The sequence below is a fragment of the Aptenodytes forsteri genome, unplaced genomic scaffold (assembly GCF_000699145.1).
Source record: "Aptenodytes forsteri isolate BGI_AS27 unplaced genomic scaffold, ASM69914v1 Scaffold267, whole genome shotgun sequence".
Classification (NCBI taxonomy): domain Eukaryota; kingdom Metazoa; phylum Chordata; class Aves; order Sphenisciformes; family Spheniscidae; genus Aptenodytes; species Aptenodytes forsteri.
Window position 1 is genome coordinate 3,727,187 of NW_008794173.1, and position 13,848 is coordinate 3,741,034.

At 39.4% G+C, this 13,848-nt stretch overlaps 1 protein-coding gene and 1 long non-coding RNA gene across 3 annotated transcripts in view; one reads left to right on the forward strand and one right to left on the reverse strand.

Annotated features, from left to right (window-relative positions):
• LOC103902756 overlaps window positions 1-13,848 on the reverse strand; it is a 77,308-nt gene that overhangs the window by 53,104 nt on the left and 10,356 nt on the right. The window contains exons 2-3 of one of the 2 annotated variants that reach the window (XR_657802.1): window positions 9,154-9,212; window positions 8,275-8,319 (exon numbers count right to left, since the gene is read on the reverse strand). The exons of the other annotated variant lie outside the window; for it this stretch is intronic. This is a non-coding gene — a long non-coding RNA (uncharacterized LOC103902756). The remainder of the gene's footprint in view (window positions 1-8,274; window positions 8,320-9,153; window positions 9,213-13,848) is intronic. 2 annotated transcript variants of the gene reach the window in all.
• On the forward strand, window positions 9,029-11,027 carry TRH (thyrotropin releasing hormone). Its single transcript, XM_009283840.2, has 2 exons — window positions 9,029-9,239; window positions 10,441-11,027. The coding sequence occupies exons 1-2, from the start codon at window positions 9,044-9,046 to the stop codon at window positions 11,025-11,027; spliced, it is 783 nt and encodes a 260-aa protein (XP_009282115.1). The 5' UTR covers window positions 9,029-9,043.

The following is a 13,848-nucleotide window of genomic DNA, read 5'->3' on the forward strand; positions in this document are numbered from 1 at the left end:
AGTTTCAAGGAATTCAAAAGATTAAGCTTCAACACTTCTGTGTTTGCAAAACTATAAAACTCTAGGGCTTACAGTTAGAGCAGAAGGTTTTGCCATTTCTGGAATTTTTGAGAAGGAGGGTGTCAACTGAAAGTTACAGAGCCTTCAAAAGAGGCCCTTTACTTTTGTTCCTCACCGTTTTCAGGTCACACTTCAAGTGACATTCAGCATTAGCTTCTAATGATTTCAGTAGAGCTTCTAATGATTTCACTAGATTCTCTAGGCCAATTCATTCACCTGGCTTTAACTAGCAGCTACCCCCAAAAGGCCTCAGAGCTCGTATCAGAAACAAGTATTTCCCACCACAGGTGCTTGCACTAAGCAACAGCAGAAGCACAAGCACTGTGGCTGGGGCTCAGTGCTGGAACAAACAGAGAACGTGGTAGAGAAGTTGCCTTCATCTTCTCTCCTAGATTTTATACTCCCAACTACTGAAAATGAATGGAAAAACTGTTATCATTCCTCAGTGTTTTTGTTTTTTGATGAATTGCAACAAAGCCAACTGGGCTGTGACATGCTGTGCTGCTGACCATTGTGAAGCTCCTCTAGCTGGGTATGTCTGCTGCAAAGGGGCTCACTTATGCTAATGCTGGCTGTGACTACAGCGGGCTGCATTTCTAAAACTTAGTTCACATGTCATTAAATCCACTGAATACTATCTAGGCCCATTTACTTATCAAACGAATTTTGAGGACTAGGTAGATACAACTTGTTTGGAACCCTGCCTCCAGGGATGATTAATATTTAATACAAGATTTGTAGGTTAGGTGTAATACCTTTTATTATAGTGACTTCTATCGCTGGGAAAAGCTGACTGTTTTGGGGGATCATAAGTCCTTTTTTAGTCCTAAGAAGAGACAAACTTTCAGACACAAATGCCTTTCCTCAGTTCTAAGAAAGGTCTGTATTCCTGAAAGCTTGCCTGCCTTGTAAAACTGTACTATTGGTCTAATAATAGGGACCATATAAAGATCATTGTGGCTGTACCCACTCTGGCATTCTGATGTTATTAAAATCAAGATGAAAAGAAGCAGGAATTATACCTCTCACAAAAATACAGTACATCCTCCTGCAGGGCAAACTGTTTACATATTCTGATGCATGAGAAGCTGCATTTTAGAAAGGATCACACAGGAAGAGAGAGAGTTGTCCACCTATTACTGATACCCGTCTCTGTCATTTTCTCCCTGATTAGTTCAATTCAAGGAACAAACTGGGAGGAGTGATATAAGTAAGCTGTGCTTTTAGATTTTCCACAGAAAACAAAAGAGCTGATTTGCCTCTCATTTCTGTTAGCAAACAAGTAATTCCTAATCTACAACACTGTTAACAAGAGGAGGTTCAGACAGAACAACTTAGATTTGCAGTCATTGCAAGAAACACAATTCAGTAAATAACCAAGAGGATAAAATTGGTTAAAGAGATGAGAAGCCAGAAACTACAGTCCCAGTGACAGTGTACACTTAATAAAAATTAATGGGATGCTTTAAGTAGCCTGTGGAGATATTTCTCTGAGCCTTGCACACAGAAGTAATGTCATGTAGGCAACCTTTTAAATGAGAAAGATGTGTGTCTTGTGATGTACTACCAAAAAACCAAGCTATTTTAATAAGGGAATGCTAAGTGAATGGAAGAAGTGAATGGATTCTGGTCTGACTTCCTGACTCTGCCACTACAGCTCTGTGACCTAGAGCGAACCACTTAAACATTCAGCACCTCTCAGTGAAACTGGTAACAAATGCAACAGCAGGCCACACATTAATTTCACACAATATTTTTTTATCCTATAGTTCAAGAAAAGAAGAGCAGTTTCCATAACAACTTCTACATTTCAGGATTCCTAGAGGGATGACTATACTAAAGAAGACCAAGGTACTTCAGTTACCCATCTCTGACAGTGACCAGAGCAAGGTGTCCCAAGAAAGATGTAAAAATGCAAAAACCTGCCAAGGAGAACTGTCTGCCTAACTCCAGGCTGTCATAGTTGACTGATTGCACAAAACATGAGTGTTTATATTCTTTAAAACAGAGATCAGACTTGGGTTAGCAGCAGATTTTCTCATTGTTCACCTTCAAGATCTTTTTAAGGACCAATAGGTGTGTGCCTGATGACAGCCCTAATGCTAAGGCTCAACTGCTACTGACATTGAGCTGGGCAAGTACTCAGCACAAGTAGAGGACCAAGGCTCCTGCATACACATGGGGACTGAGCTGAGCCAACAATCCAAACAAGCAGCAGGTTGGAGAGAGGAGGAACACAAACCTCAATCCTCACAGTTTGCACATAAGGGTCTGACTCTGGGTTTGAAGGAGTTGTCCGTCAGTTTCTCCATTTAGAAGCCCTTTCAGAAGCTGGTGTGCCCTTGAGAATGTTTAAAAGAAAGATAAGGAACTTCATCAACAGAGTTGATACAGAAGCTCAAGGGACTTGAAGCACCTGTGATAAAAGACAGCAGTTGAACAAAGGGGTTGAGGATCACAGTGGTGCTGAAATGCTGTATTTAGGTGTGAAATGTGATAGTTGGACATCTCTGTGTAATTCTAGAACCAACCACAGACATACATGCGTACTGGGAGCCAAACCCTGTGCTGACACAAGCTCTGGGCAAGTGTGGGGTGTCAGTGGGTTTGTGACAGACAGAAAAGTACAGCTTGGAAGATGGCTCTGGAGTTTGAGAAAAGAAACTCTCCCTCCTACCCATGAATTCAACTCACAGTGTCATGAGTAATTGTGCAATGAGTGGGAAGAAAAGGCATTAACACTTACAAAATAAACCTCCAGAAATCTTTTAAATAGAAAAATCACCTGTGGGGAAAATTAAATAGAAAAAATGTGGCCAAAAAAAGCAAAAAAGAATTCTAAAAAGAAAGATAGCATATTAAAAAGGGACAGTTTTCCAGCTGTGAAATAAGAAAAGGACATTGTTATGAAACAAAAGACCCTTTGAAGTGCTTAAATTTAAATTTCTTCCTTTAAACATTAAAGCTTTATTAAATCAGTCCAAAATAAGACAAAAATAAGTCTGAGCAAAGGGCCAGATGCTTGGCTGGAAGTCCTGGCCATTGCACTCTGGATATAATTTTGCACCTACTGAGCTTTGCATGGGGATGTAGTTGTAACACAGGATTTCATCCCTGTTCTCTAAAGGGAGTCCTCAGCTCAAAGGTGTCAAGAAGCAGATTTTAATGAGAATGAAAACAGGATGACCTCACTTTCATGTGCTCCCATGAATAATCTTTGACATTCAGTTTCTGTCAACAGATAAGGGAACTTCTTTTATGAAATTATGATTATAAAATGAATGAGAATACAAGCCAAATTTCACCCTGAATTCCACTGAGCCTGACTTTTGGATCCAAAACACTCAGAAAGCCTCCCCTTTGAGTTGTCTCCTATGGGAAAGGAGTCCCTGAACAGTGTAGGAAACAGTGTAGGATTTCTGACCTAGCATTGGATTGTACTCCTATTCATTCTGGCATAGAGGGTATTCCTAAGAGAAAGGGAATTCCTAGCCCCTACCTGCTGGAATGAGGGATTTGCATGCATTTTTATGCCATGTAGAACACCTGTACCAGTAACCAGGAACTCATTACAATGTCTAGGAGCCAATTTGGAGCTACTACTCCTGTTCTGACCAGGTGCCGGTGGTCCAGAAGTCTGCCCAGACAAAAAAAAACAAACCCCACAACTTCTTTGGAGATGCCCTATTCCTCGTTTGTGAATCTGAAATCACGTTGCTGCTGTAGCCAGGCATGCAGGCCCAAGACACTCTTTGTACTTATTTCAGTACTCTCTTTGTAATATTTCTGTTTCTAAGCACACTTATTATGAAAACTGCATTACAGTCTTAGAACATAGATGTTCATTGCTGGGTGGTTCCTACTTTCAGAGGAACAGAAAGGACCATTAGCTAAATCTGATCTAATCCATTTTCACCCAGGTACTTTAAATCAGATAAAAAAAAATTGTTAGACTAAAGTATTTCTGTTCCCAGAGCTGACTGCTACATGCTGGGGAAACATGGATCTCAGTACTCCTATGAAGACAAAGAATTTGTTGCTGAGATGCCCTGATGATCCTGGCCCACAGAGCAGAATCTCTCTCCACTGCCACCAAGATTCTTGCATTCTCAGAGGAAAACACTTTCCTCACCCTAAATATTTTTCCTCAAATGTCTTAGTAAAACATTTGTCCTGCCAAAAGAAAATGAATTTCATTTCTAAATCTCCAAGCAACACCAAGGCTACATATGGAAAATTACATCAATGTTTAATTATCATCATAGCTAGGAATCTGAATTCAATTAAATTTATTAAACCTCAGCTTCCAGGTACTTCTTACGCTTTTACCAGCATAAATACAGAAAACACCCTGTTGTTATCTTCTCAGTGTGTAAGGACATAAATGCAGTAATCAAGTCACCTCATGCCTCTCTGATTAAATGTGAATGCTAAATTGAATAGGATGATAGCTGGACAACATTTTAACCAGAGACTGACGCTAGCTGTGTCTGGGATGGGGGTATTGGTAACTGTTAAGTACAGAGATTATGGGACTGAAATGTAACGAAGTAAGATTAAGAAGCTATTCAGAATTACTGAAGCCTTCAACCACATGATGAAAACATCCCTTATTTATTTATTTATTTCTTTAAAAGGCATGCTTGGCTTCAGCAGCTAATCAAGAAAGCATTGTAGGGAGCCAGCAACAGAATTCTTAACAACATCACTGTTCTGTTTCACTTTTCTAAAGACATGTTTAAAAATGCAGTTCCCATTCCATCAATGCCCACTTTAATTTATAGGTCAATATATTAATTTTTTAAACTCAAGTGTCGTATCATAAGAGATCTTAAGGAGTTACTTCACCCAGGAAATGCCAAGCAGCTAGTGTGAATTAAATGTAGTTCCTTATGAGGTTCACTGTGACTGATGCAATAGCAGTTCCCAAATATATGGCATTAGTATTTGACTATGCTAGAAATAGTATAATGGAGAAGAAGACCTGTTAGCTTCTCCAGAGAAATCAGGGGGCACAGTTTGGTTCGTGATGGTTGGAGAGTCTTAAAAAGAAAGTTACCAAGGGTTAGGTGACAGACTGGGCATTGACTGCACAGTCTCATGCATTTGGCCATTACTGCACATGCATTACAAGACTCAGTAAGAGGCTTCTGCATGGAGCAGCTCCTGCTGTATCTAAGGTGGAGCTACACATGCAAGCCTTCTATGCTGTCCAAATTAATTTCAGACTGGAGGGAGAACGACATGCTAAGAATTATTTCCAGCTCATAATTACATATCATGAGGATTTTCACATTGGAGATATGTGGCAAATGCAGATTTATTAAATTGCAGTCATACAAAGTTCCAAAGCATAAGTCTTAACTATCCTATCATTTCTAGGTAGCTGAGAAATTCAATGTCAACTGCTGTATCACAAGTGAAATCTGACTCATTTCACTCAGTGCTAAGATTAAATACATTCATATGGGAGGCTATTTTTAATATCAGATTTTTAGCTGTTCCTTGAGTTAATTTGCTTATATGATTTTGTATATGTGAAAGTGTTTCAGCTGTTTAACCTTCTCTTTTCCCATCTATGTTTTTCAAGAGCCATGCTTCAAAGTGTGAGAGGATTTTTTAAAATTCAATTCAATAAGTGGATCATTTCAAGTCAGAGACAGACAAGTTCTAAGGCTAAGCCCACTTAAATTAAAGGAGAAATCTGGCTGATTTCAGTGGACTCTGGATTAGGCATTTTGTTAGGGCAAATCTGGGGCTAAGCTACAGACAGCTATTGCTTTGTTAAACAAGCAACTCTGTTATTAATGAAAGCATTTAAAACACTTTCCAGCATTCTTTAGACTCCTGGAAAGCCCTAATGCATTGCTTAAAGCTAAAAATACATAGGAACTGTCTTTACAGGGGTCTTTGCTTTGGATGAGGGACTATTAGTTGCCCAGTCATTGTTTACTGGCCCACTCTAGTAAATTGCCTGTTGATCTTTGAATTTAATTGCCTTGCAGATCTTTGGTTCTGATGCCTGCTCAGGAAAACAATATTGACATGGTCTTAGAATGGCAAAGACATCATCTTCATAAAGCCATAGATGTGTTCTGCACATAAGGTGCATGATATCTCAAACTCCCTTAGAAATCCAAACAAGAAGGAAAATATATTCTGCTTTAAATATAATTGCTACAAATGCAGTTATAATGCTGTAAGCCCCCATCTCTGTCCCCACTGCAAATCTGGAACAAGTGCACCGACACCTAAGACTCTTCTCAAATTAAATCAGAGTAATTAATATCAAAAAGCACATCTATATACAATTACTGATACATTCTTCCTGAGATATTAAGACAAAATTCAGGAGATGACCACACTCTCATGGAATAAGACTGAGGTAACGGCTGCATTCCACTGAAGTCACCCCAAAGAAGTCAGTTTTCATTTCCTAAAAAACTGAAAACAAGATTCTTCTTGTGTATTTTCTCATCCATCATATAAAATTGAATGGGGTGGGGAAAAAAACCTCTGTAAGATGACCATTTTTTGTTAAATTCTGATGGGTAGTAAGTCACGTTGATAGAGAACAACTGACTTCACCCCTTTTTAGTTTTATATGGTATTTCCATCATCTGTTCAGACACAAAATGCCTTTTGCCTTAAGGAAATTTTACAGGCCACATAAGGATCCACATTACCTATAAGCATAACTGATCTACTTTTAAGTGCAGTGTTTTTAAGAGTATCCCCAAAACGCCTTCTGTCTCAGACTGTGGCACAGCACCCTAGAGAGCTACTAAAATGCCAGTATTCTACCAAGAAAGATGTTCTCAAGCCATGATGACAGGTTGTTGGTTTTTGTCGCTATTTACTGCTGAAGACAAATTTTAATTTCAACACCTTGATGGCAGTGTGATGAGAAGGACATACAAAGGTGGTTTTGTGTTCATGACAATGGTAGTAAATGGGAAAGCAGAAAAACATTGACTTCACTTGGTTGAAACCTTCCACGTAGTAACAACACAAGAATCCTGAATTGCTTCAATACTGTGAGCAATTCGTACTCCAGTTTTAGTCCTACATATTATCATCAGGACCACTAAGATTATCAAAGAATCACTAGCTCTTTATCTGTGCCCCCAGCATGATCTGGTTTTAGTAGTACTGTGTGGAAGAATACCTTAAATAGACAGGTGGGTTAAAGAGAGGAACTCTTATTCCTAGTTACAATAGTACAATGCTTTTTGAAACACATAGCAGCAACGTAACGATGTTTTAATATCTAATGCTATGCGTCTCATATTCTATTTTACTTTTTATGGAACCCTATGCCAAGAAAATACGGAATTGTGAGCCAAAAACTGTATAGTGTCATTCAGAATAAGAACCCATGGTATAAACTTATTTAAATACAATCCATTACTTTTTTTTTCATTGTTTTTCTTCCTTAGCTTAATAAATTACCTACCTCTCTGCATTTACTCCACAGTGCTTGCTTAATAGAGGATACATAAGCTTCTTTTTGTTAAGCAGAGAAAAACCTCCTTTTCTCTATGCTGTGTTACATAAAATTCAACATAATCTCTTCAGAGAATGGAAAAATAGCAATTTCTGGGAGTCAAGCATGGATATAGGGAGGTCAGCAAATAACTATCAAAGTTTTACAATGCATTCAAAATGCAGATCTGTGACATCACTAAAAAAAAAAACAACACATCACCTAAATTACCTCACAGCTATTTGCATAAAGGGTTCAGAGGCAGTACGGTATAAGTACGGAGACACAAGCCATCCAAAGAGAACTTAGCAACAGTTCTATTGTGTACTGTGTGTGTCTGTAGCAGAAAAAGGGCAACTTTGAAGCTCAGATGTGCAAACAGCTTTAAAGGACTGAACAATCTCTTGGCAGATGCATCAAGCAAAAATCTGAAACTACAAACCAGGTAATTTACCAAATCATTTCCTTTGTAGCTGATTCTAACTTTCCTTCTAAAGATTTCTCTGAGCCAAATAGCCTATGTGATACTGTTAGGACTGTTATCCAAGGACTTCATCAGAAGGATAGAAACCTGCCAATAAGAGAGGTAATAAACTTACTATTTTAAAAATTTGTAGAACTTTGTAAAATTGTGCATTTCTTTTATGTTCTGAAGATATAATTAAGCTAAGTGACTGCTATACTAGTATTAAAGATGTATTCCATTCTATTGAAGGAACTCTGCTTACTGGAAAATAAATCCATGATAAGTGCGTCAGGAATTCCAGTGCTAGCTAGAAGAAATAGAAAAACACTTGTTATCTGGGCAAGAGGTAATAGAGGATATGATTATTATTATTGTATCTGAAAAAAATATGAGGTGCTTCCCCAATGCAAGAAATCTCCCTGAAAAATGGAGCATAGCTATCTTATTATATTGAGAAATATACAGACACACGGCTACTTTAAATGTATAGAAATAATTAAAGAACTAATGGACTATTAAAGTCGGGCTTTAACTAAAGGTGGAATGAAAGTGCTGCAAATCCCAGTGTTATTTTAAAATGAACCCTTAGCAAAGGGAATTGCCTGGTAGAGATTGTTAGTGCAGGTATATGTATGTGTACCTTATGTGGGGCAACAGTTAACACAGAGTTCAAGAGGGAAATTATTTTTGCCTCTTGGCAGAAGGCAAAGCAAAATCACTGGCTTTCAGAACCATCTGTGCATCAGGAATTTAGGTGTTTAAAATGTTCATATTTATTCTGCCAGAAAAATGAACAAGTGCCTGGTTTTAATTATGAAGAATTTACAGATTCTTTGAAGAATATAAAATAAACTGAGAGGTTAGTAACAGAAATGAGGAAGGACCCTCATAAGAGACTGCAATCCCTTCAGCAGTGCCGTATTTCTTTTTCAGCGTCTGGAAATATAGCTATTATTGCTAGGTTTGTTTGCTCCATCCTCCTCCCCTCTTGTTCTCTCTCCCATGGAAGCTGCAGGAACTCCCATCCCATAATGCCACCTATCCAGCTGCCACTGCTGCTCCTCTGCCTGACCTTGTGTGGTGTTTGCCTCAACGATGGGCAGCCCCTTCCAGAGGGAAGTGAGAACATGGGAAGAAGTACCCTGGATGATATCCTGCAGAGATCCGAAAGCATCATTCTTCAGTCTGTCCTCAAGAAAGCTGAAAAGGAAGACGAGATGAATAAAGGTATATATAACACTGGGGACATCCATCTGGTGATGTTGGCATAGTACTTGGCTGAGATCATAAGATCCAATGTATAGTTCCCAGGTTCTAATGTATATATTTACTACTCGAAAGGGAGGGGAAGGATAGGAGGTCTGCTGCAATACACTGACACAGAGTTCTCAAAAGGCGTTTTCTTCTCTAAGATCTCCCCGCTTAGGCAATGCTGTACCATCACTAAGCAGCTGCTGCATAATAAGAAGGTAGAAGCCTGTCACAGAAAACTTGCCCATCTGGCAAGTACTTCTCTAGGGAAGCTCTAAGAGGACACGTGGAGGACATTCCCCAGTTGTGGACCCTGTACCTAATGTTAATTGGAGGTGGGAGTGCTGCCATTCACCTACTACCTCAACCCACTGGTTTCTAACACCCTAACAGAGGTGGGCTTTTCCATGGCTGGGAATGCAGAGGCTGCTCTAGTGTCTGCCACCTCCTAGCTTGCAGATGCTCTGCTCTCACTAGTCACAGCAGTGAAAGCAAATCAGACTCAGGGATTGCAAGAAGCAGCACATAGGTGCCTGCCACCAACAAGGAGCACAGAGCCCTTTCAGGAAAGAGGAGCTGTCCCCAAGTGCCCATAGAAAAAGCCTTCCTCCCTCTTCACATGAACACTGAGAGTTGGTCATGTCGATCCCAGACCTGAAATATTAAAAAGAGCTTAAGAATGAGTAAGAGATACTAATAGAGTTATGATTGGTAGCTGGAAATACTGAGCTGGCTTTCAAATGTCCACATCCCTGCTTCTACTTGTGTCTCAGCCCTATCCTTTCCCTGTCTCATGCCGATTTCCAGCTCTTCCCCATACTCAGCTTCTGCAGCTTATTTCTTCCAGCTGCTCAGCATCTTTTACTCACCTCCCTTTACCTGAATCTGACACATTTACCTGAATTAATACATTAGGCTTTGTCATTGCATGTCTTCCCCTTTGGCTGCAGCTAGTTCCTTATGTATCAATCCATCCTTGCTAAAAATGTGCCAGAACTGTTTTGACAGATGCCATCCAGAGTGATCAAATTCAAGACCATACACTTAACTGTGAAATTAAATGGGCATCATGAGCAACAGATTATGATCCTGCACCACAGAACTCCACAAATTCCCATTTCAACTTCCTTAGTGAGGATTACGGGGGCTCATTAACATTACTCTTTTCCTTGGACAGAATCAAATGCCCCTCTGCCCGAATGGCTTTCCAAAAGACAACACCCTGGGAAAAAGTACCTAAGTGACCTGGAGAAGAGACAGCATCCTGGAAGAAGACATGTTGAGGAAGACACATCTTATGGAGACATTCAGAAGAGGCAGCATCCAGGGAAAAGAGAGATAGAAGATGACCTTGATGGCTATGTGCAGCTGAAAAAGCAACAGCATCCTGGCAGAAGGTCATTGTCGGATCAGTATGCTGACATCCCAAATGCACAGCTAGCCTACTTGAATGAGTTATCCAAAAGACAGCATCCAGGCAGAAGGTATCTGATGTACAAGCGCCAGCATCCTAGCAAAAGAGGCTGGAATGATGAGGTAGACCTAAATGACCGATATGGTGAGAAACGCCAGCACCCTGGAAAAAGGCACTGGAATTCTGACAGCCCAGATGATGCAGGCCCCTGCAACTTTCAGGAGTCTTTCACCTGTAACAAAGGCAGCTTGTTGCTTGATTTAGTAGAAAATGTTAGCAAAGACAGGGTAGAAGAAAAACGTCAGCACCCAGGAAAGAGATCAGCATGGGAGAGTGAAACAGAGGAATGAGAAAATAATTGTGTATCATTTACATTTGGTGAAGTAAACTGCCAGACCACTAAAAGATTCTGTTCACTCCCTTTTGGTTTCCTGCTGCTGACCTCTGCACCCATCTTTCAGTGCGTTAATGTTCCCATTTAAGTTAATGGCTTTGTCACACACTTAAAGTAAAGGAAATAAAGGACCCAGTTGAATGGGACAGGCAAGTACTGAGAGTCTTCAGCTCCCCCACTTTAGGAAGTTAAGAGTGCTCATTTCCTTACGGGCCCAGACCCTAGAATAATCCCACTATGTGTGTCCAATTTTCTATTCCCAAATGACTATAACAGGCTCTTAAGTATCTGTTCTGATGCTACTACAGTGGAATAATTATATGGTTTCCTCTCATGTCAGTGAAATCAGTAAATTGAGAGGGAGAAAAAAGAACAAAATATGCCAATTATTTCAAAATGAAATTGAATAGGTTTTCAATTCTATATGATACATTAATGAGACCTGAACCCTTGCACACTACAATCTGTCCAGACAGTAAGCACTAAACAGAGATAGGAACTGTTCCAACTGGAACAGATTAGATGACTAACTTCATAGTTTGACTTGGAACTGGCACATAAAAACCTTTTTCATCTAAGAGGCTGCACAGTGCAAAGGGTTAATGCATCCCAGAGCATCTCAACCGCAAGTTGTGAACCTGACTGCGTACACCCCATACTAGAACTCCCACCCCGGTGTGTCCACATTTCAGTCATGCCACTTGAAATCATGCCTTCGCCTCAGACATTTAAAAATGAAACAAGCAGACATCCTTTTCTTCCAATAAGAATTTCTGATTTCTCTCCTCTCAAATGAATGCTTTTACTTTCCGTGGTTAGACTCCCAAAAGTGTTTATTTGATATGAATGATTCAATAAACATCAATAGTCAACTCTGGGTATCATTGGTTGTGCAAACATACTGTAATAGAGTGAAAAACATAAAACCAACTCAAGCTAAAGAAAAATAAATGAATTAATATCAAAGGATATTTTTCTAGGCACAATCTTCTTGCATGCTGGTGGTGAGCACATGTTTATACATAAAACTTTTGCTACTGAAGTGGAAGGATGATTTGTATATAGATAGATTCCCTTTTTAAATCTTTGACCTGTATGACACACAAAATTATGCATCTGGGCTAAACCCAGAGCAACATTGTCACGTAGCTCCCAGGGAACTTTACTAGAAGTCTGATTTCCTGTTCATAGGTCTAAAAAATAGATTTACTGATTTTTGCAATTAATGCAGTTACTGAGTGCATTGAGTTATTCATATCACTTCTTGTACTTTCAAAGAGGTTAGAGCATGTCAATATTTCACTAGAATGTTATTTTGTTATAAACAAATGAGTATGTTTTCCACTGACATTCATCCTTCTCAATACCATCAAGACACATTAAGTGCCTTGAGTGTTCCTTTTAAATAGGATTGTTTCCCCACTCAGTGCCTCAGAGCAATTCCTCAGTTATAGAAGTTAGTTTTGCCATATGGTTTAGTTACCCTGAAGAAGAATAATTAATCATCTCAGCAAGTTTCACTGACATTAGATGTTCCCAGGCTGATCAACACTTAATATGGTCTATCAAACAATTTTTAACTTTGGAGATAATATGCTGTTTAATATATGTGAAAACTGGCAGACCTTTTCTATTGACAGGCGTTTTCTAATTAACAAGTGCTGAAGAAATCCTCAGAGGAGGTAGCTGGGAACATTCCATACACTTCAAATTCCTGCAGCACACTTTCTGTATATGATGTCTTTTAAAATGTTCAGTTTTCATTTTATAAGGGAAAAAAAGATTTCTCTAAAGAATACCATTTCGTATACCATTTCCAGCAATGAATGAATGCTTCTTAAACCTCAGGGAACACTACTACACAAGGCGACCACCTCTTGCTATAAAATGTCCAAAATAAGTGAAAAACAGGAAAGAAAAAATTACCAAGTGGGTAAACATGGGTAACAGCAAAAAACACATCACAGTTCCTTCAAGACAAGGATGCTGCTGTGGCTGCTACAAGAAAGCCAAGGTGGGGAAGGGAGAGTAGCATGAAAGCCCAAGGTCAAAGTTTTAATGTGCAGCTACAAACAGCTGGTTCAAGCTATTAGGTTACTGCCTATAAAATCTACCATTCTGAGTATATCTCAGATGCACTTTATTATCAATAAATCAATCACTTATTAAAAAGGGAAGAGTGTGCTTTCCTCTCAGTGTGGCCACTGAAAAGCTAGCACAACTGATTTTAGGTAAGTCTAATTTTTCCATCTTCTGTATTTTAGGTTCTGAGTGCTGCAGTATTTTCAGAGATGCCAAGTTCTGCCAGGGGCTACTTATCTGTTTAAAAGCAAGGCTATCACTACTATAATTTCTAAAGGAATTATTTCTATTGGTTTTGAGTTGTTTTGTTGGGGGTTTTTGTGTTGGGTTTTTTTTTTTTTTAGAGCCAAGCCTGAGCTGACAGCACTTTACAGTAAATCAGATTTATCACATAGTTACTATCATGCCTGCGGTTTTTAAAATGGGCCTCAGTTTGGAGCTGCTGAAAATGCACTTGCCTGGCTGGGAGAGGCTCAGCGTAAGCAGATACTGGGAAAGCTCTGACCCATTTCAATTACTTTAAAAAAACCCTTTGTTACTCCAGCAAAGGGTCTCTGGAAAATGACAGAAACACTCTCAGGGATTCCTGGACAGGGGTGGGACTACATGTGAAAGATCTCCTTCTAAGTTGTGTAGGCCAGTAGCCAGTCTGAAGGACTGTCGTGGTTTAACCTCAGTTGGCAACTGAGCACCAC

Coding starts and splice junctions, on each gene's coding strand:
- TRH (XM_009283840.2), top strand. CDS start 9,044: ATGCCACCTATCCAGCTGCCACTGCTGCTCCTCTGCCTGACCTTGTGT. Junction 9,240..10,440: donor GGAAGACGAGATGAATAAAG/GTATATATAACA, acceptor TTCCTTGGACAG/AATCAAATGCCCCTCTGCCC.